Raw genomic sequence first — 25,964 nt, 5'->3', positions numbered from 1 at the left:
GCGATGGCTGTCGCACGCAGACCTCGTGTTTAATCTGTTCCCAGCGTCTCCGCTAAGTTAGGTTACAACATTACGGCCTCGCTATGGGGGGCTTGTCCGCGTTTCGAACATCACGGCACTGGATCTGCCGGACTCCTCCGCGTAGTGGAAGCCAGTGATGCCACTCGCCTCGATCTCCGCCAGGATGTCTGGGTCGACCTCGTAGCGCAGGGGTGCTTCGACCGGATCGACGACCAGAGCCCCTCCACTGTCCAGGCTGTGCGCGTCTTCTGAGCCGTAGCTGTCTCCGCCGCTGTCCAGGGAGGCTGGTGGCACCTCCTCTGGCGCCTGCAACTGCGCAGATAATTTTGCAGCTGCATTTAACACTGGCGCCATTGGGATTAGCAGTACTAACTGTCCCATGACAAACCTTGAAAGCAAGTGTTACTTCAATAAATGTCGGTAGTTCAAAATAGCGAAACTCCTGGGCGCACGAAATAGTCCAACTCTTGGGCCTACTAGCTATAGCGGAAGCCGACCGGCAGCAGACGTGCCTTCAAACACAGACGCACATAACCACAGCATAACAAATGTGGCAAAATCATAACCTTACAAACATTTTCCAAACATTGCAGCAGTCGGAATAAAGCAGAACTGAAATCAGAAGAGGAATTTCGGAGCCTCCATCCCTAGCCGAAAGAAAAAGTGATTGCGAATAAAACAAGTTAACAGACGCGGTACAAATGCCTTAGCGTTCAAAGAAACAAAATCACGGGTATTGGACGACTCACGTTTGTGAGCAACGAAGTGGCTGATGAAGGGTTCGAATCATACGAAACAAAGCAATAATAAAAGTAAACAGCCCGACGGCTCTAACATGGGGTGCGCGCAGAAAGAGTTAGAAAGAAGGAAGACAAGCACAAGGGAAGACGAAAGAAAAGACTGCAGCACAGCGGCTTCTGAAAAAAAGTAAAGTAAAATTACAAAGGCGGACTCAGCATCGCAACTGTACTCCGTGTGCTGGCACTTATTGTGCGCAAAGAAAGTTATCCATCGACTGAATGTGTACAGTGACCCAAATTTTAATAATATCGAGCAGTGCTGCGGAGTTGCCACTCGGGAGTTAGAATGACTCTAGAATCATTCCGCATTTTCGCGACCCCGGAATGGAATGGAATGGGAACGGAATGACGGCAACGTTGAGGGCAATGTACTGGGAATGGAAATAGATGCCTTTTGCCAGGAATAGAATGAAAATGGAATAAGCGAAATTCTTTTTTTTTAGTGCTTACGGTTAGTTAAATTGAGCCAGTCAGCGAGTCAGTTGCTCAGAAATAAAATGAGCGGAAAACTGCTAGCCCGAGTGGAGTCCTAACATACTTATACGCCAAAAAATTGCAATACAAAACTCAAGCGTCAAAGCAAAGGGGAAAGGGGGGGGGAGGCGGGTGGCGCCTTTCACGGATGCGCAGGCGACGGGTTTCACTGGCGTTACACGAGAGCAAAACAAGAAACCAAGCACCAAGCAAAAGAAACGAAGGGAGCGGCAAAGAAAGAAACCGCCGTGCACGGCTCCTCATGTCCTTCTTGTCTTGTTTATTTTTTTTTTTTTATATATATATGACGGCATAAAGATTGCACGCGCGCACAGCTTGAGATCTGGGAGCGAAAGCGACTCACAACTCGCAGAGCTCTGCTAACTTGTTGACTCGCGCGCCGCCGAAAGATGATCAGTTATTGTTTTCTAATAGTTCGAAGATCGTTGTTTAGCAGGCAGCCAACCCTGCTGCCTTCCACGTTCATTCACGCGCACTCCTTTGAAGTGCGAAATGTTGGTTTTCTTGGGCATTAAAACAAAGCGAGATTCACTTCTCTCTTCTCTTCTTGCGCTTTGCTCCGAGGCTTGTTTTTTATACTGCATTTGTAGTGTAAGTCCGCCTTTTACTTGGCCTTTGTTCCGATGCTTGTTTTCTGTGTTATATGTTTTACATTCATGTAGGTTAGGGTTAGAAGCAAGCTAGCGAATTCCCGCTCATTTTCTTTGACTTTAGTCTCTGCATACTTTGTTTCACCTTGCAATGGACCGCTGCTGAGTGTCACGCGACACTCAGAAGGCACTGTATTGGTTTCGATGACTCTCATGCTGTCTGCTGCGGTCCAACGTAAGGTGAAGTAGACTATCGTCACCGCTCTTGTCGCCTGACCGAACTGACCAGACCTGCAGAAAGACCGTACCTCGCCAGACGAGCTACAATCCGCAACTGAGGAGAGCTTGGTGCTAGCTGGTACTGAGGTTTTGGCTTCCGCGCATCTTGGCTGTCCGGTCTACATTCGTGCTCCTTGTCCTCGACCCTGTTCGACGCAATGAGAAGTCAGTTGGACGGGGGTGTTGGGGAGACACGGGAATTGTCAATTTGAACGGTGCGGTACTACCCCGTTAATTGTTTCTCGGTGTGAAACTATCTTTGTCGGCGCTGACCGCGCGACCCGTTGCCACAACGCAAACAACCGACACGGAGGTAAGAATGAATCGGTTGGTACCGCCTGCTGCCTGAACCCGCCGCTCGATCAGCGCGAAGAGGAACATCACATTTCGGACAAGACAAGAAAAATACAGATCGAGATAGCATCATTGAAGACATTTTTCGACATTAGTCGCGAAGAAAATAAACAAGCTTCACGCTGCAAGTTGTGCAACGAAACTATATACACGGTGCACTCGGCGTTTATCATCGAACTTTATTCGCCATCTGAAGAGGAAACACGAGAATGAGTATGCGAAGGGTGGAAAAAGGGAGGCGAACCAGCCAAAATCGAATTGAATATGATAAGAAATATCTAGATTCGTAAAGCAAGCGCGAACTTGTGCGTTTGAAAACAGGTTTCGTGACATGGTCTATACGATCCCTCGTGCTGCGCCGTAGAGGTTGCACTTTGTCAGAGGAAGTGTTTTTGCCGCTGTGCATAGAGTCGCTTCCAGCAGCGTACTAGCCGTGTTGCTGTGCAGGTATTTGGAGAATACACCTATATTTCTGCGCCACGTACGAACTGGATATTTTTATGGTCTTATCAAACAAACACGCTGGCCGCGTATATCCTAAAAGTTAAATAGAAAAAAGATTTAGAAAAAGAAAATGAGTGGATCTGAGTTTTGCTGTTTGTTGAGAGCCACGTGGTCGCGAAATCGATGTCTTAGACAAGCATCGACATATCAAGGGGCTTTCTCGATGTTTGCAGTACAAGGTAAATAAAAACTTTGTGCCGCTAGCGCTCCGCTTAGTAAAATCATTAATTTTTTGAAGCATTTAGCTTTTTTTTTTTTTTGCAATTGTCTCTGCATTTGATAATGTCAGCTTTAAGCTGCTTATGCCGGCAACACAATGTAGCTGTCAAGTGCCAATTTTTACGTTTAGGAATTAGAGGAGTGGAATGGAACGATTCAGCCATTACAAAAGTGGGAATGGCACCAGTGTCCCCATTTCTAGGAGTTGAAAGGAATTGAATTATCGAAAACTCAAATAGACTTATTGTTATATTACCCAAGCATCAAGGAGAATGCAGGGATTGGTGTTCCACCCGCCGCGCGTGCTGGCCTCAGCAGTAGTAACTTTTCTAAGGCAAATACCTAAAACAAATGGCATCTTGCCATTTGTTCGTCAACGCTTTATTTTGGTTATTTACTTCGAATCTTTTATACGGGAAAGGCGTGGGCGTGCGGCGCGTGGAAAACACCAATCCCTGCATCCTCCATGATGCTTGGGTAATATGGCAAATGGCCTATTCCCGTAATGGAATTGGAATGGAATGGGGGTGCCCATTCCAGCAACACTGATACGGCGCCGGGCCGACCAGCGCCGTGTCACGGAGGGGTGCGGCGATATGGGAGAAATCAGGCGCGTGCGCACAAAGCTCTTTCCGGTGCGAGCGTCGTCTGTATAAGCTATTCCGTTGACCGCACACAGCCTCTGCTCCAGACTTGTACCTATCGCAAATACTCTACTCAAGATACTGTATTTCAAATACTTTTTGAAGTATCTTGGTATCTTGCAAATACTTTTGATCGAGAATATTTGATACTCTATCTTAATTACATTTCTGAGTATCTTGTACTCATTATCTCAAATACATTTCCGACATTCCGCCTTTTTTCCGAGTTTTTCGGTATGAAGTGGCGTGGGCGTGGCACGAGCAAACGTGAATATTCTTTTGAGCAACGAAATCCTGTTGGTCACTCCGATTAGCTACGGTAATTTTGGTTGAGCTCGTAAAAAAAACATCCTTTTTTTGCCGATTGCGACTCATATTTCGTCCCAAAGTTCGTACATTGAAGGTTTTTCCTCCGATTTCCCAAAGGCGCCTTATTTCTTAGAGTTTTACCCGAAAATCCTCAAACAAAAGGGGTGGTTTTATGGAAGTTATGATTGCCACACTGAGGCGCAACGCCGACCGGGAAACGACCTACAACAACAACGCAGACTTGATTGTCAAGGAAATAACAAATAAAAAATAATGAAAAGTGGACAAAAAAAAATCATTTTTTGTGTTGCTTCTATATTTGACCCCAGGACGCCAAAACGTCGAGGCTTCGTTTTGTTTATTTTCTTTTTGTCGTCAGTCCGTCACTTATTGCTCTCGCGAACACTGTCTGTAGGCAAACATTGATAAGCAGAAAGCATGACAGGAAACAAACTAAAAGCTGGATAACCTCTCAAAATCCCAACAAAGCGTCCCTCAACGCTGAGTGCCTTTCTGAACACAACCTACTTGAAGAAGGTGTGACCACTGCCATGGCTATTATAAAGGTTCTTTTTGTTATTCACTCACTCATATCCGTATCCCATGTTCATTTATAGTGAACGCCGCATATAGGGAATATGAATTGTAGTTAAAAGATGCGTTGGAGGTGCACCGCAGGACGTGATGTTCAGCGATGACACTATAGCTAAAGCGACCTTTTCATTTCTGTCGCAGAAATGTTTTCTAACATGTATCAGTGATATTGCCACGCGCGTTGCCGAGTGAGCGCGTGGTCGAATGGTTACCGCGCTTGGCTCTCGCGCGGAGCCTCCGGGTTTAATTTCGGGAGCGGACTCCTCTTTTGTTTATTCTTTAAACTTTACATTCTCGTAAGTTCGAGAACCTTGTCCTGTGATATACTCTGTTTCACCTTATGATGTACCGCAGGAAAGGCTACAAGCGCGAGCTCCTTGCTCTAGGGCACATCTCGGCGTCACAAGCTCTCGTGCGTTAAGAGTAGCTCCCAACGCTATGAGCTCGCGCTTCTAGCCTTGTCTGCGGTACAACATAAGGTGAAATGGAGTGTAGAGGAATACGTCTGTCAGACGGTAAAGTAAATGTCATTTTGATCGAATGTCATTCACCGTTTGGCGAATCAGCTCGTGATGCAGGTTCTGCACGTGGCGGGTGCGCGCGCAGCGCGGCGTATCAAGCGCGCGGATTGGCCGGCCTGTAATGTCATTTCGCTTAAATGTCATTTAACGTACCCGTCTGACAGGGGTATTACGAATGTTCTACACGCGGAACGTTCTACGCCGAATGTTCCAGAAACAAACACGTGTAGAAAAGGTGCTCCGCGTGGTGGTAGCGAAAGCTTGCGCTGGGAGCTCCTGGGTTCGATCCCCACCGCCCCCGGCGGTTTCGATCTGGATGAGTTGCGTACCGGCACGCGTTCGTATGATCACTACTACGTGATGCGCGTTAAAAACACCACCTTAGCGGATGTACTGCTCTGGATAAATTTTTTATCTACAGCTAAGAGACTGATCGCCCGTTGAGGCGTACCAACATCAAGGCTGTATAAACACACAAAAGCAAGCCATTCTTTTTTTTTGTCCGGCGTCAGTCTTTTTTTTAGTGCTCGATGCTTCTGTTTTGCCGACATCGACGCCTGCGACGCTAGTCTCTCTATATTGTTTTGGGCACAAGTTCGCCCCATTAAAGGTTTAGTTTTTTTCGGTTATTCGCCACCTCATCACTTGTCATTCGTGATAATAATCTGCTCCTTATAGTTGGACTGCATAAAATAGCCCTACAATGCTTTTTTTTTCGTTTTATGTTGTTGCGCGTTAATAAACCATTCTAGTAAACCAGATTTGCGCAGCTGTATAATTGTCGTTGTCACTGACCTCGATTCAAATTACGCAATGCGGAAGTATCTTCAAAAGTAACTGAATTACATTTATAAGTATTTGTACTCTGCTCAAGATACTTAACAGTGAAAGTAACTTGAGTAGTATTTTAAATACTTTATAAAGCAGGTATTTAGTAACTTAACTTAAATACTTTTATTGAGTATGTTGTCGAACACTGCTCTGCTCGGTAGCAGAGGAGCGTAGGGTGCTATTTGACATAGTTGATTATCCAACGCCCACTTCCCTCTCTTTCTGTCGCTCTCTCTCTGCTTCTCTTGTATGTTGGTAGAGCAAAATAGGGAATCGTAGTAGACCGTTTTTCTCCTCCGGTACGGTATCCGTGAAGAAAACGCCGCAGCTGCGCATGCGCGCCGCCAGCCTTCTCTGCATACTTCAAGGTCTTGTGGCGGAGTTCGGAGCGCTATCCGAGTGCTTAGCCGGCTGCGGGAACGGTCTACTACAATTCCCCATGATACTCGTCTTGCACGGCTTAAACAGTGGTGCAGTGACGATAGCTTTACTTTGCGGTCTGGTTGTGTTGTTTCGTGTTTGAATTTGCGGCCAATTGCTATTTTCTGTGTCCGGAAAACAAAAAAGCGAGTGCTAAGCAAGTGCTGTTCAGAGGCCAGATTCACGAAGAGCTTTTTAGTTTGCGACAACTTAGCTAAGAAGTTCGTAAGTTAAGAACATCGTAAGAAAAGAAGAAATCGGTATTCACGAACACGTTCTTAAGTAAGAGGAGGAAAGAGATGTTCTTGTACGTAAAAACTAGAACTTCCGGTGCTGTTCTTATGGAGACAGCGTCTTCGGCAGCACGAATGACCAATCGGAGAGCTCGGCGTGGTTTAGAGCAGTTCGGAGCGCTTGGATGTTTAATAACAAACGCAGGCGGCCTTTCCGCCACCGCTTGTATGGGGTTCATGTCCGTGCAGTGTTTTGTCGACGCTAACACAATTTAAACGCGCCCGAATGCCGAGGCCGGGATGCGTAACCGCCTTCGTTGACTGTTGCGGACTCGATCGCTACGAAATCAACCCAACTGTCATCGTTGGTAAAAGACGGCTCCTGCCAGCCGTTTGCAAACCGACGTAGATGGAAACAAATCGCCGCGGTGTTTTTCGCGGCCTCGGGGAGGCAGGAGCGAGCCAACGTTAAACAGCATATACGTTTGAACGACCTGCTCGCACTCGGAGTGGACGCGAGCGTTTGATCGAAGTGCTGGATTCGCGTTGTTGGACCGCGAATTGGTAAGCGCTTTGGAGCCGATCTTTACGACTGCAACTCGATACTGACGTGACACTCGGCAAAGAAAGGTTGGACAATCAATGCGTAGCCCCCACGAACTGTTATAGCTGGACGGTGACGTAAAGTCGTGTCAAAATACAAATGGCACACTGATAACAAAATATATACATACCGTGTTGGGAAGGTAATCTATACGGCGTTTATTCGAGCTCTATTTCACACAAAACAAGGAGATAGCATCGATGAGTCCCTTTTCGACGACAGCGTTCGTCACTGCTGCCTCGGAAAACAAGGAGATAACAATGGCAGGAGATTGACCTCTTAATCTAAAATTGAGGTCAGCGATCAAACTATAATACGGGAAGGGTCCACAAGGGTCGCGCGGGCATATTCCATTCAGCAACCCAACCGGTCGTGCAGACTGTCTTGGGCAAGGACCGTCGGAGCAACGTTGTGCCGAGTCGAAGTGCCTGCTAGGCCTATATTCTGCCAAGCTCGCTTGATCGGTGGAATCGTTGCGTTGTAGCCTTTCCCGGGTGTTTGTGGATCCAGCGTTCATGTTCGTTGTGGTCAGTTTGAAGTATTTCCTATTTTTCTTGCTGCTTAAAGTCGGGACGCTCAAGGAGAGCACGTAGAAAAAATAAATGTCCGTTGGTCGTCGCGACTAAGTAACTGAGCGACGCTGTCGGCCGTGTTGATTTGATCATAAAAAGTGCGTAAGACAGCTCCGGAGCTGTCGTAGGATTCGGTCGGAACTTGCACAAAACTTACAAAAATTTCGTTTCGTGAATACGTATTTATTCTTACGTTTCGTCGTACGCACATTTTCGGCGTAAGATAATTTCGTGAAGTTGGCCTCAGATCTTGGCTTAAAATCTGCAAGTACTTTTTTTACTGTTTTTTTTTTTATTTGCACCGAGACTGGGCGCACTGAACGTAGTAACTTTGTGAAACCTTTCTTGTCTTGAATTTTGCTTTATTTTAAAAGTTATAGGCAAATTAAAATTACAAAAACAAGCAAAAAATGACCTCCTTATAACGTCCTTGGTCGCTTGAGTGGCCGTGAACTAGAGGAGGGGTAATGAGCTCAGCGAGCACTCACGGCTGCCGCACTCCGTGTCGACGGCTCGAGAGTGTGCCACTAAAGCATGTTCTGGATAGGCTGTATGAAGGGGGCAGCCAGGGCGGCTCGCATTGCATTTGTTGCGCGATTAAGCACTTATTTGGTATGACACTTCATTGGCCGCAAACGACAGCAAACACGGGGTAAGGATCAGTTCAGAACGGGAGCCACTTCGCGCTGCCATACCACCAAACGACCGAACCTGTCGCCGAAGGCCATCGGAATGCTCGAAACCGGTCGGATCCTCGAGCCCGTATACCGCAGCGCCGCCGCGTACATCCGGGACCTTTCTACGGTGCCTGATCCCAGTACCCCTTTTTAGTATACGCCGCCCTTTCCACAGCTTGGTGGCGTGTATGTCGACGGGTCATTTCTTGTTTCCGTACTTTATAAACTGCATTTTTTTTCTGATCTAAAATACTGAAATAAACTACTTTTAGAAATAATTAAAACGGTTTGCGCCAGTTATGTTTTGTATTTCGACTAAAAAGAAGCTTTTAGCGGCTCTGACCAGTAGTAAGCCCAGGTCCCAAGACCTCACATATCGCGCGCTTTCGGCACCACGGGCCGCACCCGTAGGTGGAGGAGGTTTCCGCGTCGTCCGGTTAAAACACGCCACAGCTTCCACCACGTTTGCAAATGACTTGATCTCCCCCACCTGCCCCAAACGTGAAAGATATCCTTGAGTCCCTCACAGCTGCTTGTCCTGTAACCCACCCACCCTTCCCCCACCCCCTTCCCGCAGCCTTTACTGATGGAACGGCTGGCTCTACCTTCGGTCGCCGACGTACTCTCCTCACTTCAGGCACTCATCTACCACACCATTCCCCTCGCGGAATCTATCCGGGGGGGGGAATGGTGCGGAATCTAGACTCGGGCGTAAATTGGGAACGTCCCAATCTACGTTTCGCGGAATCTATCCGCGAGACGTAGATTGGGACGTAAGTCTTTAACGAAACAAACTTTGTTTTTTCTCTCTCACTCTCTCTATCTCTTCGTCCGATCCAGTGCGTTGGTTGTCACGGGAGGACGCTTGCGTAACTCCAAAGGCGAATGCAGTTCCAAATGTCGCGCAGTCTGTTGTGTGGTGGGTACTTGGAATGTTCAAGAGAAGCAGCCATCGGTTTTTCGTTTCCCGAAGGGTTCTACGCGACGGTAGGAATGGAAACTCTTCCCCCTGGCCCAGGGCCAAGGTCAATCGCCGCACTAACCCAGCTGTTTACTACCGTCGTCGGATGCCTCCTAATCAAAGAATTGATGATCCGAGGACGCTGCCAGCAGATTAATGGGGGATGTTCCTGAGCTGCACCGCCAACGGTGAGGCAGCCATCGGATACGATGGACGGGCGACCGTTCCTCACCTAAGGTCACGTTCCTTCCTCTCGGTCACCCTCCCCGGGGAGGATGAGGCAGCCCATTGACTGTCGCCGCTTATGACTGGCAGCGTGGCCCGGCTCCATGTTGGCGCAAGCTACCGCTCGGTATGAAGGGTTCGGCCTTTATTATCCATCAGTACATCCTCCACCTGCGCAACACCTTGGCCTGAAGTTAAGCCAGCCTTTTCCCGGTGACAAAGTCCTCGAGAGGCTTTTTCCAGAATACCCCTCGTCTTTGGAAGGCTTTTATTCTTCAGTCCAGGCTCGACGACGACGATAGCCATGTTCAGGGACATCTACTGGTGCGAGATGGGTGTGTGTGCGAGGGAGAGACCTGGGCGGGGCTCGGATTCCAGGAACAAACGCTTCGCCACCACTGGCTGCAAACATTACGCAGGGACTCCCTACTGGGGAGGTTGGACCGAGTGAGCCTTTAAAATATGCAGCAGGCGGCTGCGAGAGTGTGCTCTTTGATGATGTACATACTTCTGTACATATGTATCGAACAGAGTTTATCGTGAAACACCCTGCCGTCTCCTGATGTTCCTGCTTGTAGTCGCCAGTTGCTTCCTGTCCTGGCTTGGCCCTACCTGACTCTGCCTGGTGAACCGCTAGGTCCCAATAGAACGTAATGTCACTGAGACGCGATGGCTGCTTATGGGCTTCGTCGGGCGCGCCGGTTTTTTGTGCGGACTATTTCATTGCGGAGTCTTGTCTGTCGATGATACACCGTCGCAGACGACGGCAAGTTCGTCCGCGACGATGGAGCAGGCCACCAGCGTATCGAAGTCAAAATCGCGAGCTTCCAACATCCTGGAAACCCCAAACTCGAGAACAAAAAAAAAAAAAAAAAAAAAAAAAAGTGGACAACGCATACACAGATCTCCATTTTTTTTGCTCCTAAGTCTCGGGTTTTCAAGATGTTGAAATTTCACCAGTCACTTCTATGCTATCGTTTATTTCAATCATGCCAACATCCATCGATAACAATCAGTCTCATCGCTGCAGCTATTAGTGTCTGACGCGTCGGGACTAGAAGACTCCGACGAAGCAAGCGATACCGTAGTGCGTCAACGTCTTGAAATCGCGTACTCCATACCTGAAAGTTTAATGAGGAAGCTAAAGCGCGAGGCGCCAAGAAAGCCAAGTCTGCAAGTTTGTGCAAGGTTGCAGTCTAGTTGCTCCGACTGCGACGCCGTGTCGCTAGGGACATTGTAGTGATCAGTGTAGGCCACCGACCCTTTTACACATGGCCGCCTTTCCTGATGGGCTGATTACAAGGTCTCGCGATTAAATCGAATTTACCTACAAAACTAGCGCGTTGTTTCAAAAAGAAAAAAACGAGCGTCACTATAGTCGTGCCTTCAGCGACCTATAGGGGTCGCCGGTCTCGTGCAACAATGGCGGTAGAGAACAGATCGTGCCGAGCCTTTTCCAGCTGAACTCACAACGCTTGGGGTTTCAGCAGACAGGTGAACCTAAAATGGTGTGCCCCGATTTTTAACCACTACGTTTTAAACTTGCTCAGGCTAAGCCCGTAACAACGTTTTAAACCTGCATAAGTGTGTTGGCGTAAGGGGGCTTATGGCAACAGAATTCTAAATGCCAGCACACTTCTGTCTCGCACTGAAACGTTAATAAATGCACAACTTCTGGTTCACACGGTTGCGTAGGTTTCGTTCGCAGCAGCCTAGGTAACGCACCGATAGGACAGTAACGAGAGAGTCACAGGGACAACAGTTTGTCCTACACTGTTAACATGAGAAACAAGGCAAGGCGCGCAGAAGTTATTATGTCAATATGAGCCTTGGAATTCCCTGCGACACTGCCACTGCTGTTATTTTACCTGCTTCGAAGTTTGAATATAGCCAACGCAACGTCTCTCGCGCATGCCGCCGACAACATGCAATCAAGGAAGACACAACAGACGACCAGAAATCACAAAAAGGTGTTCCGGCTAGTGCAGTGTTTTTCCACTAGGTGCCATTCGTTTTGCTGGAATCACAAAAAGGATGGCTCCAGTGGAGAGCCAGAAAAATCAATGCTCGCACATAGAACGCGCAAACGTTCAACGCATCTGTTTTGAGAGGGTGCATTTCAGCTAATGAAATTTAGAGATTTTTTTTTTTTTGTTTTCTGAAAAAAATTTAACCAACCAACCTGCCAATGTCAACGGCGGCCGTGTTCGCAGACGACCGAGCTGGCGACGCTTGTAACGCGTGGTGCTATCTCCCGATAGTTGCAGTGAGCAGATGACGCATTTGTCGTCAGCTCGCTGCGTGCATCGCAGGGGGCTAAAGACGTGAGCAGAACGCCAAATCCTGAGCGTGACGTTGGTGGCCCCGTGAAAAAGGGCGAAAAATACAACTACAGAATAGCGGACAAAGAAAGCAGACAAAAAGTTTGGCGTGTCCGCTTTGCCGCATCGAGTTCAAGTAGCTCGAGCGCTTACCAACTTCATTCATGTTTATACAATGCGCTATTCCTGTGTTTTGCTGCAAAGGAAAGAAAATACCTAGGTTCATACCTCACAGGTGAGGTTGTGCTGCATCTTTGTGTATATTTCGGCGTCGCCAGCCGTATGGGCTCATCGGGACCACCAAGTGGGACCATAAAGTTATTATAATGTACGCTAGAGGTTTAACTGGCGCTAGTGTCTATGCGACTTCCGTGGTGCAAATTGACGCAGACAGCAACCAGTCTACTTTTGTGGCGCTCCTGTGCATTCCTGTGGGAAAACGCGCGTGCATTTTGTCTCTTCACCAAAAAATAACACGAAACACTTTGGTTATTTGGGTCTTAGCGAATGGTATGTACTTTGATTAACATTGTAGATGTGTAATTGCTTTAGTTAGCGCATTTGTCTTTATCAGTGAACGATGTTTAACTTCGATACATTTCAGTCACAAAGCTGTGTTCCACAGCAGGTGTGTAAAAACAAGCCACGATTCAAAGCAAAATTACAATCGAAAGGAATATAGAGTGTGTTCAAGGCTCGCCAGAATTCTGGTGACGCTTATGTATTGGTAATATACCACTCGTGTCACTATATAAAAATTACCCCGTCGTACATGAGCGGATAAAAACATTCAAAACGTAAAGAATAAAGTACGTGGGTTATGAAAGGTGTCTTTTCGTATTGTTTTGTCTACCGGGCAGCTTTTATCGGACACTTGTTCTCAGAGATTTCGAGCGTGCGGGCTATATTTTTAACTTAGAACAAGCATCTTCGCACAGAGCAGGAAGAATAAAGCGGTACTTACTTATTTGAAATCAGATAATATTACGTGGCCTTCAATTAATTTTGATCGTACATGCACGAGTAGTTACTGATCCAGTGTTACTGCGTAGTTCTTGCCGTCTCCCTTGGTTTCCAGATGTCCTTCGTTCGTTTGGCACGTATATCCCTCATGCTGAAAAGCGCTGACGTCGTGTTCGCGCTAACAGTGTCCGACAGTGCACATAAATACACGTACGAAGCCGTTTTAGCACCGTTTTTAATGCGATGAATTGGAAAGAAATACGCCGGAAGTGACCAATTATTTCGTCGGCCTGACTGAGAAATGTTCGAAGCTACCTAGTACGTACGAATTATTAGGAATATTTGCTCTTATGATCGAGCGCAGGGAGAAAATTCACTCACTTTTTCCCATAAAAATGTATTACCGGAAGTCAATTCTCGACTGGTTGCTGTCTGCTTCAATTGACTCCGTAAGTGTGACGTCATGGGTCCAAACAAACCGTTGCTAGGGTCGTTGTTATGGACAAATACATGTGGCTAGGTTTCGCTACGAAAACCCGACCGTTCAAAAATCGGGAGTAGGGTTTAGACTTCTAAAAATCACAGATATAGAAAGCTTGAATGTCATATATGTTTCGAAAGAAGTGTGCCGGTAATCGCTTGTTTCTGAAATATTTACGACTGCAACTTCCGGTCCTCAAGATGCCTGCAGCAGACGACGAATGCAAGAATGCCGCCTGGCACACGCCCGCCGACCAAGCCGGCGCCGGCGTCTGAATCGGGTGAATAAAGACGATATTCTGATATTGAATTTGGTTGAAATATAATGTGTTTCAGACACTTATAAGAATTCATAGTGGGGTGCTATGGAAAATATGGTTTATCGAAAGTCCGGGCGTCGATCGTGATGATCGGCTGCTAAAAGATCGCACCCGTGGGAAGAGCACTTCAGGTGGCCGGTAGAGATCCAAACTTTTGTTTGCGGACTCGCGCTATGAGAGGGTGCTTCGCACCTGGTTGTAACCATCGCGTGGAGAAAGATTTTTGCAGTTTCTTCAGATTTCCGCAAAACCCCAAAACGCGAAAAAAATGGATAAAAAACAGGGTGAGTTTATTACAGATTGTACTCTCATCGCGGGTTCGATGGAAATTTACGATAAGGAAAGAGGAACATTTAAGACAAACATACATTAAATGTTCTTCTTTCCTTATCGTAAATTAATAAGCAACACGCTCAACCATCTACATCGATGGAGATCTTCACCGAAAGAGCGCATCCACTTAATTTAATATATACAAAAAAAAAAGCGCAATCGCGATAGACATGCAATATTTTAATAACCTGACAACCTCAATATTAATAATAACAAACGACTTACATCGACGGTGTACGATTTGTTTTTCAAGCTGGCCTGCACTACGCCGGTAATGCACTTCAGGTCGTCGTCGTAAATGATCTGCATGACGCGGGTTGATTTTACTGAATTTTCGCCCCTCTGAACAAAGCTGGGTTCTTCACAGAAAAAAAAAAAACACACACATTGCGGAGGCCTTTGCGGCCTTGGCGATGCACTTGCATGCAGCAAATCTATCGTGTCGTCTGCTACCGAAGCAAAGCGGACTGGAATACTTCAGAAATGGCTTTCATCGTTGCAATACGACGCTGAGATGACAAGAACATCTTCATAATTAGATATCAAGAAGTTAGCTTGCTTACTAAAAATTATTTACTTACTTATAAGCAAAACTCTAGCCTCGTGTGGAGTCTCCATCCATTAGCCCATAGCAACGTCCCTAGCAACGGTTTGTTTGGACCCAGACGCCCTGTTATGACGTCATCACTTACGGGGTCAATTTGTGTCAGCACACTAGCGCCACTTGAACCTATAGCGTACATTATAATAACCACCGACGTCCGCGTCTACGTCGCGCCATTTCGAAGTGGCCCAAATACACAGGACCTTTCGTTCTAGCTTATTATATTAACTCTATGGTGCTTCCGGATATGGCACCACGCGTTACAAGCGTCGCTAACTCGGTCGTCTGCGAACCTGGCCGCCGTTGACCCTGGAATGTTTGTAGGTCCCATTTTTTCCAGAAAGCGAGCAATTCCTTAAAATTCCATCAGCTAAAAAGCACCCTCCTAAAGCAAATTCGGTTAAAGCTTGAGCTGTCCATGCGCAGGCGTCGAGTTTTCCGACTGGTTTTACAGCGTCCCCTGGATCTACCCTATATTACACTAACATCCAATAGGTTCGAGTCTCTAGCGACTCAGTTACATCAAATTTTATTTTTGGCCTGTCCTTACAGTACCACTTAGAAGACAAGGGCTGCGCATTACGTCATTGTTAGTAGATTCCCCGGCCACCCCAAGCGCAAACACGCTGATGCTGGACGAGAGCCGCCCTCACGCGACAGAAAGGTGTTCGTCTCGGCGTCACCACGTCCTCACGTGGCGCTCGTTATGTGACGCTGCAAGACGCGCTGTCTTCGATGCTGACGCAAGATAGGCGGCGCTGCGTGGCTCTACTAGTGATGGCATGGGAAGGGGGTGGGGGGGAGGGGATTGCCTCCTAGGTGCTATTGATCCTAACACCATTAAGCAGACGATGACACTACATCACAAGTGCCGGCTTTCCTATTACTTTTTGGTTATGAGGAATGCAGACTTGTACGTAGTTCAAATACTCTACTCAAGTTGCTGTAGTCTAACTACTTTTCTGAGTAGTTTAGTAACTTTTCATTACAACGTTATTTTGGTAATTAGTAGTTTAATTACTTTTTCCGAGTAACTCCTACTCATATTCCAAATTACTTTTGAATTTTAGTGCTAGGTTTGCTGATCAACAAACATTACTGCTCAAAAATAGATAAGATGTCGGAATGTCAGTTGATGTTTGCAAAGAGGGGGAACCATTAGGCGTATGCGGGAAACGGGGGGGGGGGGGGGGGGGGAGGGTAGATTGGAGAGTCCGAAACCCTCTAAAATTTTCACGAGCTCCCCACTGCAACAACCCTGCTACGAGGCGCGGGGAGTGGACAGACACGTCGCAAGTGAGGCTCAGTAAATGCGGGATTAGCACCGAAGAATGGCACTACTTTGAGTCCCGAAACTCAAGGAGACTTGACGCGTTCAAAGATAGGGTTAGTCCCCGCTTCTCCTAACGTAGAAACTCTCGCATACTGCAGGAGGTGTATACACTGAAGCCTCACTCAAAGAAGTCAACAAAGTGCAGCACTCGCTCTAAAGCCCATCTGGTGCTCCCGTAGTTTGTGCTGTACTTGAAGAATCGCCTGCTAAAGGGCAAAGCAAAGGTGACCTCTTTGCGTTGCCTTTCCTGCCAAAACTCAGGATATGCAGGTCTTCGAAGATTCGAAGATCGTTCGAGAAGCTTAATAATTCCCCCAACGTTCTTACAAAAAAAAGAAAAAGTTGAATTGGGAAGTTCTTTACGAACATGGTACTGAAAGTACTATTTCAAGTAGGATAAGAAAACTTGTATTTTGCTTACATTTTCTGAGCATGTACTTGTACTTTAATAACGTATTTCTTTTTCTGGTAAACTCTGAAGAAAGTAAAATTCCCGACTTCAATGTACATTCCCCGAATTCGGAAACAAAGAAAACAAAATGGCGTATCGTCAAGTGAAAACGCGCTATCGTCTTTCGAGACGTCATCTGGTTATTTCTCTGAGAAGTAATGAAGTCTATAAGACCGGTACGAACAAGTGCCTTACAAGTGTATTGTGTTAAATAGGTCGTCAACAAAAGTAAAATAACAACTCTGTGGCGACTGGCCAATATTGGCCGCCGTTTCCGGAAAAAAACTGATGCTCCTTCGATTACCCCTGGAGCAATGCATACCAGTTAAAATAAAGTAAAAATGTATAGGGTATGAAAGGGCATCATGAAAGATCTTTTTAAAAAAGTATTTGTACTTGACTTTAAAAGTATGTTATATTTATTGTAATTCACTTCAAGTACATTGCACCGGGTGTACTTACTATACTTGAAGTACATAGCCTCTAATTGACTTTTTGATATTGCTTCAAGTACTTTTTCCTTGTACTTGACGCAACATTGTAAACCAGCAAACACTGTCTGTAAAATCAAGCTCAGGCAGTGCTAAACCTTAAAGTAGAAATGATATATCCACAGTACATCCTTGACCAGAAAACAAAAAGTACAAAACAATCACACAGAAGCAGAATTCCCTATTGGAAATTCTCATTTGTATGAGAAATTTCTGTGTCCAATAAACACATATGAATCATACAAGATATATAAGAACATATAGGAACCGTATAAGAACCATATAAGAACTATATAAGAACTATATAAGATATATGAGAACATACAAACACCATATAAAAAACTGGTGGGAAGTTTCTTATATGTTTCTTATGGGGCTCTTATATATCTGATATAATTCTTATATAGTCCTCATATAATTCTTATATGGTTCTGATATGTTTTTATATATTCTTATATATCTTGTATGATTCATATGTGTTTATTGGACAGAAGAAATTTCTCATACAAATGATTTTTTTTACTAGGGAACCAGCTATTAAAGCATTTATGTGAAAACACAAGCCGCTTTATATTTGGCTAGCAGAATTTCGCTAACGGATCAAAACATTTATGTACTTGCTTGTTCCTATAAAACTATAAAAGTAACTTTAAAAGTAATTTGCCACTTTGCTGCGGTAGTTAGTAATTTGCTAAATTACTTTCCATTCAAGTAACTTCTACGCTACTCAAATTGCTTTTGAGGCCAATACTCAGTAACTTAACTTAATTACTTTTTTTTAGTAACTTGTACATGTCTGGAGGAACCTAACGAATTACTGTTCTAGGCTGGTAATTTAGCAATGTAATGAATTACTTTCAGGCAGTAACTTTAAAAAAATACTACTCATTACTTTTGTCTCAAATGAAAAAGTTCGTTTCCGAGCTTCAAGAAAAAAAAAGAGTAAAATTATATTGCTTGGTGAAACGTTGTGAAAAAGACATCAGAGCAAATAAACTACGGCCATCTGATCGCAGAGCCTCGCAGGAAGGACTTGACGCACGCACAAAAAAGGGCTGAAAAGGGAAAGGAAAAAAGCTTAGGTGTAAAAACATCGTAGAAGGCCACGTCTCACGAACTCCAAGCAAGACAAATTCACGGCGTCACGTCATCACGAAGATACCATGTTTCTTTCGTCCCTAAGCTGACAGTGCGGTGGGAGCTACGAGCTCACCAGAACCAATCAACCACCTTTTTCTTGATGCCCTGACCCGTCCTTTTCTCTGTGCGTGGGTGTGAACAAGAGCGTGGTTACGTGGCGAAAGATAGACGTGTGACTGTTTCAACGAGGACGTAGCTTCCACCGCACTCTCAAGTCGGGGAAGAACGGCTTATAAGCTACAAGGCGAAGGGAACATAACAAGTGTGGTCAACACATTTAAAAAACCTGAGAGGAGAGGACGAACAGATCCCCCAGCTTTCTTGCACTTTTGTCAACTAAGGTCAAACCGCAAGCTTCGATCATTGTGAGCAACGAAGGACCGGAATAAATAGTTCATCCCAAGTGCCTCGTCAAGGTCCCAGAACGTTCCGTTCGTATCCTTGGCCTTGTTAAGTAAAGGTGATTTTTGTATTCGGTAAAGACGGGAATCGAGCAAAGCACTTGCCGCTTCGTAGTATGCTTCGCTGCCTTTCCTTGTGACGTTTATTCGAGAATAAGCGCACGAGCAGATATCCCCCCTCGTTTGCTGGGAGAGTACACATTTTAGGAAGCTCGCTGAATCCCTTTCCTCAAGTGGCGACGATTCGGCCTGGCAAATATCCAGGCCCTTTGTTTGACAGCGCGCAATAACTTGGGCTCTTCGGGTGCTTGGGAACGATGCTCCTTGAGTGGTACGACCGGGAATAAGTCAGCTAGTTCTCTTGGGAGAATATAATAAGACTACATGCCCGGCGGAAGGGAAATGGTTCACGTGACGACTCCTTGTAAGAACGAGCTCTCTTGGCCCGACTTAACACACTGACTCAGACTATGATTCCTTCTAAATCAGGAAGGCGGAAACGTAATAAAATTTAGCTAAGGACCTTCACGTTTGAATGAACAGCAAAACCGGTGAGTCGACTGTCTTTGAGTCGCATCTAAAGAAGAAGCTATATTCATCATGTTTAACATTTATCGTGTACGCCAGCAAAACGACAGTTCAGTATGGTTCACTTTGAGGTGCATATTGTGAATGCGGTGAAAATAGAAAGATCGGAGTGTCGGTACATATACTGTAAATAAAATGAGCACTAATTACGGCCTCGATGTATCCAAAAGTAATGCCAAAGTAATTTAATTACTTTTGGAAAGTAATTGGAATGCGACATCACTACTTTTAGTCTGCGGTTTTTTGTAACGTAATTTAATTACATTTTAGCAGTTTTCAGAGAAGTAAATAGTAATATTTATTCATTAATTTTTTGAAGTAATTTGGTCATCTCTGACGTAAGGTGTTGAGTTGGTTCGCTAGATTCTCGCGAAAGTTTTAGAGTCTGCGTGAGGTGCCGCGAAAGAGAGCGATATGCCAGCCACCGAGGCGGCCCGTGGCCTCGGAACTCGGAGCCGTGCAGCGCTTACGATCTGAACGTCCTTGGGCGGCGGTTCGGGCTCTGGGGGCTGTTCGGGCCAGGAGTGGTCGTCCCCCTCTTCGGGTCCTGCCGGAGGGGAGGTACCGACCGGCTCCTCGCAGCCGGGTGGCTGCGCGCCGCCCTTGCGGCGCCGGTGCTCGGATGGCTCGTGGCTCAGGCTCAAGGGCTGCAGTCGAGCGCGCAGTTGGGAGAATCAAATTATCTGTCTGCCAGCGCCATATATGTGTCACTACTGTGTGATCACTACTGCGTCGTGCACGTTAGAGACCCCAGGCTAGCAGTTGTACTGCACTGGCTCAATTTCTCATGTACAGTGGGTAACAATTTCGCTATCTTCTGGCAGGCTGACCTTCACTGTTTAAACACCCAACGATTACTTACCTTTATTACTTATTTCCTCGTGTGGTCCCCACTTGTTTTTGCCTAAATTAAGCGTTACGTACCACTTCACACTCTATCGAGACATTATTCATTTGTGGTTAAAAAACCATGTGCACCGCGATTGGTGTAACGCGGTGCTATAAACAGCATCTGTGTTGTTTTGGGATTTTCCGCGCGCGGGGCATCGCTCTGCGGTGACGTCGCTCGCTTCTGGCTTACATGTGTCTCCCGCTTGAGTCTTCGCTGTTCTTCGCTCCGCTGCTAAGGATATATTCACCGAGTGTGGCACGACCGGTTTCGTGCTAATGCTTCTCGAAGACTGGGGACTGGGCACTCCGACGGCGCATTCTTTCAACCACCCACCTCGCCCGACTTGGCCTTGCGGTGCGTGCTGCCGAAGCGTCCTCGGTGAGAATCCAGGAAGTCGCCGATGATTCGCAGCGGACTGCGGCGGCTCTTGGCAGCTGCCCGAGAGTCGTCCATCTCCTTGGAGTCGGAACTCCTGTCGTCGGAGTCGTCGCCCGTCTTGGAAGATCCATTCACTGCGTGCGCAGGGGAACACCTTGTGTATCGCGTTTATCGAGGAGGCCGGTTCCCTAAATCGCGAAATACTCGTACGCGACGGACAAATTTGTTGCCTTGGTTAACGGAGGCTTTCACCGATTTGTGGATTGTATAGTCGAGACTGAAAGAGCCCTCAGAAGCAGGTGACGAATGCGTGACCCTTCAGCGGCCAGGAACACCCGCAGGCGCGGTGTGAGAGCTGCTCGCGAACAACTGCCGTATACTCCGTTTCACGATAACCTGGCGGACTGTGAAGGCTGAGGCCCCCGCGACCCAATAAGAGCCTCGAAGCAAGGCACGTGACAACACTCCATAATCGAGGTGCCGCCGAGCCCTCATTAGCACCACAGCAACAGCGCCGTCCGCAACAAAAAAGTTCTAGGCTTTCTTTTCTTTAATTTTACTAGTGTTGTGTTAAGACTCTTCTGACCTGCACTACACGACACAAAAGAAAGACGAAGACATGTTAAAGATACTTAATACTGATCAACCCTTTTCCGAGCACAACATAGCTTTTGAACGATATTTGAATGATCACAGCAGAGTAATCCACCGCTTCAGCTCTAAATATCGCACTGGGCCCTGGCATTAGCACCCGCCACAGATTCGCGGATAAATTGAGCGTATGGTCGTTTCATGAACTGTTCCCGAAGAGCTCACTACTCTAGCGGACGGCAATGTTGCACCGGTGAATGTTTATCCGGAGTTGGTTGTTTTCGCAACAGACGACAGCCGGTCTCTTCCCGGCCTCGCATTTGGCGCAGTGACACGAACGCTCCAGTGACGTATTGTCACGGGCCTCGCTCCGATGCTCTTATTGGGTTGCGGGAGGCGTAGCCTCCACAGTTCGCCAAGTTATCGTGAAACGGAGTATAACTGCACCTTTTCGACTGGAGGGTGTTGTGAAACGCCACCAACTCGCCCAGCCGCTTGGTGCTGACGCGTATAGCATGCAAAGAGTCGTGGTGTCAAGTCTTACGCGTGTCTGCAGTAAGCCGTTCTTTGATGATCACGCGCAAGTCAGTGCACAGCTGAACACAAGAAACCTTTTACTCGGCATTTTTCGCGCCGGACGCTGGCGTTCCGTGTTCTAACGCGTTTGACGAATGCAGTGGAGACAAAGGAAGCCAGCTTTAGGCCTACCCACTAATCATTCTAACCAGAGCTCGACGTTCGGACATCCCCGCACGCTCTCGTTTCCTCCTCTCCCTCAGTTTCTCGGCGCATTCGCTGCGCTCGTCATCGGAAGACGCCGACATTTGTAGCGCATTGACCAAAACCGGGTTTCCATGCTGAAGTGAAGTTACGACGTCCCAAATGCCTAAATCGATGTGCACAGTGTGTGTTCGAATAACTAATCTTAATATTCAACACGTTTCTCTTTTAACTGATTGCTTTAACAACCTTTTGGCGGATCGGTAAAATTAAACCTTCACATAATACTGGGAGTAAACGAGCTATTGATTATATGACCATTTCCTTAACATGTTCAGTTAGCAAGCTAAGTTGAGCACATGATCAATGAACACATGTTTGAATATATCGAATGACGTAACGTGTCGTGGAACAGGGAACGATTCTCACGCAAAAGTGCGAAGCAATTGTGTCAGACATGTGGGTATTCCTCATCGCAGGAGCGCTGTGAGAGGGCAAGGATGACCTCAACAAATCCACGCTGAGGTGCGTCTCAGAGCAAAAGCGTTTACTCGAAGATACTTTTCCTTAGAAAGTCGGACGAGAGTGTTGACGTAGATACTACTATGATGAACTGAAATGAAAGCCTGTACATGTCTGTCCTTGTCCCTTCTTTTTGTTTGGGTTTTATTTTATTAGTACTTATTTTTATGTCGACCTTTCAAGGAAGCTGAAACAAACTTGATGATAAAAATTATGGTGCACCGTGCATTTACGAGGGCGCCCATCAAACCACTTTGACATAGTTGCTGCGAGGCAGCTATGTAGTTGCCTCGCCTCAGACACGATCACATGGTCGTGTCGCCGCGGGGTCGATCGGGACCTCGAATTCGGCTCCCGACATGCCGCTTTCTCTCCCAGCCGCTGGATGGCGCTGCAGGCGCCCCACGGCGGGCGAGGAGAAACCTCCTCGCCCATCGACCGAGAATTGGAGAGGGGCGACGGGCCTCTTAGAACTACGGATGCTACAGAAACTCAGGCAAGTGTGGGGCGACCGGATCTAGGGTAATCGCGGGACACGAGGCCTGGGGGGCCCTCTTTGTGTTTAGCTTTGGGCTTAAGGCCCGTTCACACTCTTGCAACCGAGTACGACCGAGAGAGACCAAACCGGTTTTTAAGCCTCTTGCGATCTCTTAGGACCAGCTCCGCTCAGCGCATCCGGTCCCAAGAAGTCTTTCTCGGTCGTACTCGGTTGCAAGAGTGTGAACGCGCCTTTAACGTGCGAGTGTAAATATTTGTGTAATATCGCGTGTAGTTGTAGTTTAGATTGAGTGTTTTGTAGCGTTGTGTTTTATGTACCAATAAACGGGGAGCGGCATCCCGCTCCCGGGAAAGAACCAGGCTGGACTCGGGTTGTTGACGGACCATGTGGGAACTGGCGTATCGGCGGCGGTACGCGAATTCCTACAAATGCCGGCTAATAAGTCGGCTAATTAATTAAAAAATGTTAATTAACTTCTTAATTAGTGAAAGCAGACATATAGTTCCAATTAGAGACTTGCCGAGCATCATCGAAAACCACCAAATCAACTATTTTTAGAAGGATATAACGCCGGGGCAGCATCTTCCGGCGTTTCTAGATTTCGGTTTCTTATCGGAGCGCATCCTTGCGCCCGCGGTCCTGCTCCCCGGTGGTCGCGGCGCGAAGCCGCCCCCTCGCCTCCCTTGTAGATTAGAGGGAAGTAGGGCGCAGGTGTGTTGCGCGTCTCAGCCGCTGGGGAGCAGGACCGCGGGTACGGTGATGCGCTCCGATAAGAAACCGAAATCTAGAAACGCGTCCAAATGGAGCGCTTTTACAGAACGCCGTGAAATGCTGCCCCGGCGTTATATAGTTCCAAAAATAGTTGATTTAGTAATTTTCGATAATCCTCTACAAGTTTCTAATTGGAACCATATGTCTATTTTCAGTAATTAAGAAAGTTAATTAAAATTTTAAAATTAATTAGCCGACTTATCGCGAAGATTTGCCACCTACATAATGTCCGCCGGGCCGTATAACCCACCTGCACAAACAGCATTAGTCTAGATTTCACGTTTTTTTTTTTTTTTTTTTTTTTTTTAAATGTGTAAGAACAAAAAAACAAAATCCTGTATATATATATATATATATAGTTATCGGCAACTCCCAGGACAGGTACCTCCATCACCACTTTTATTCATATGACCGAGCCGCCCCTGCCTTCATCACCATCCGCGGGGCGTCAACATTCGACATCGAGAAGGAGCTGGCCAGCGAGCTAGACAAGTTCGGCACCAAAGAGGACGCTCTGTTGGTACGGACGCCTGGTCAAGAACACCCTGCGAGCCCGCCCGGGACTGCACAAGCTTGTGGTGTCTCTCCTGCTGCAGCGGCTCACGAATCGTCGCTATGAGACACCGAACGACCGTTTCATCCTGTGGCTCAACACCCAAGCTAGCGAGTTGAACGAGACAGTCAAAGGCTAATGCCGGAGGCCAAACCTTTCTCGACGACGAATTCACGTCGCTCCAACATCAGCGATTCATGGCCGCTAATGGACTCCACCCAAGCTTCGCGGGGTGGAGCTCGAGTTTTTATCGGAATCATATATCTAGTTTCACTAATAAGTAAGTTTATGATTATGTATAATCTTAAAACTCGAGAACAGAAAAAAATACGCGTTTCTTGTCAGACTTATCCGAGTTAGTGCCGAACGATCACGTCTATTAACCCGACACATGGAATATTGGAAGGTTACCGGCTGTAAGACAAACTATGGTACACAAACACTACGTTACACTATACCTAAATTGCTCAACTACCTCGCCAGCAACGAAATTTGTATAGACTCTATATAAACTAAAGATTTGCGTTAATTCTATTTGCGCTTGTGATTCTTCATTGATGCCCACTATGTTACCTATTATCTACTTGTTTGTTTGAACTGTATAGGGTTATTTTTTTAGGGCTGCAACAGTGTCTACTGTGTTGTGTTTATGATAATTCTGATAAGTTTTGTCTTTCTTATAAATATGCGCGTGTGTGCTTCTCTCTCTCTTTTTTTTTTCTTGTACTGCTGCGCCTGTCACCATATGCTGCAGCAGCATACGGTGACCGTGTACTGCTGCGCCTGTCACTCCGGGCTCGCCAAGCCTCCCACTGGAGGCTCTTTCCCTTCTGTCCCTCCAATTCATTTGGAAAATAATGTTATTATTATTATTATTATTATTATTATTATTATTATTATTACTATTATTAATATTGGTATTATATGACTTATTGTGATGATTAGCCCCTATATTATGCCCCCTAGCCATATAGCTCTCCTGCACAAACCGGATAAGTTTAGCTTTTACGTTTTTCTTAACAAATCTGCTATTGTTAAAAAGAAACACCCGGTAAATATGTTTTAGGTAAATCCATACATCCACCTCGAAACCCGTGTTGATGTCAAATAAAACCAGCCTCCTTCAAGTGCGACTTTGAAGCATGATTTTATTGGTCAACGTTAGTCTAAATCCAGATTGAGAATCCATAACTATTCTAAAAGCTAGTGACACTTAGTATTACAATATCTCTAAACCTTTGTGGGGGCATACGTTTTTTGTCACGAATGGATGGAAGTTTTTTATGCGCTAAAGTATATGTAAAATTTTTAAACACCCTTTTGTTTTTCTGCCATTCAGCGTAGTACCCAAGGCTTAAGAACGCCCGAAAATAATCGGTTACTCTGCTTCTCGCGACGTACACCACGCATGCCCTTTTTGTCCAAGATGCTAAAACAGCGAACAATATATTTTGGTGAAGCTCGCAGAAAAATATCGTCCTTTTTCGGTGTTCGATTACAGTTCGGTGGAATACATTGCTAGTTAGTGGAATCATAGATAAAACGATCATAGAGCGTGCTGACGTTGTAGTAGATAGTGCCAGAAGATTTTGAGCAAGATACCAAATGATTTGGAGGATTCAGGATGGTGTTCTACAAGGGGCGGTTCTATCAATACGCTCGTCGTGTGCTATACTAGAAAGATAGCGCGACTGCGTTGCTTCTGAGTCTAGAAGGTTTGCTATAAACTCGAACAAATAGGTTCATGGTGAACACTTAGA

The 25,964-nt window shown here is 46.3% G+C and overlaps 1 protein-coding gene across 2 annotated transcripts in view; it reads right to left on the bottom strand.

Annotated features, from left to right (window-relative positions):
- The window catches only part of LOC8039028 (stress response protein nst1), a 298,951-nt gene that overhangs the window by 1,566 nt on the left and 271,421 nt on the right, over positions 1-25,964 (bottom strand). For both annotated transcript variants that reach the window (XM_029995006.3, XM_040216998.1), the window contains exons 9-11: positions 20,504-20,682; positions 19,749-19,925; positions 169-333 (exon numbers count right to left, since the gene is read on the bottom strand). In XM_029995006.3, coding sequence (XP_029850866.2) covers positions 169-333; positions 19,749-19,925; positions 20,504-20,682 — 521 coding nt within the window. The remainder of the gene's footprint in view (positions 1-168; positions 334-19,748; positions 19,926-20,503; positions 20,683-25,964) is intronic.

The sequence above is a fragment of the Ixodes scapularis genome, unplaced genomic scaffold, assembly GCF_016920785.2.
Source record: "Ixodes scapularis isolate PalLabHiFi unplaced genomic scaffold, ASM1692078v2 PGA_scaffold1__304_contigs__length_218370807, whole genome shotgun sequence".
Lineage (NCBI taxonomy): Eukaryota > Metazoa > Arthropoda > Arachnida > Ixodida > Ixodidae > Ixodes > Ixodes scapularis.
The sequence above is the reverse complement of the archived record's forward strand: the minus strand, read 5'-3'. Positions and strand labels throughout refer to the sequence as shown.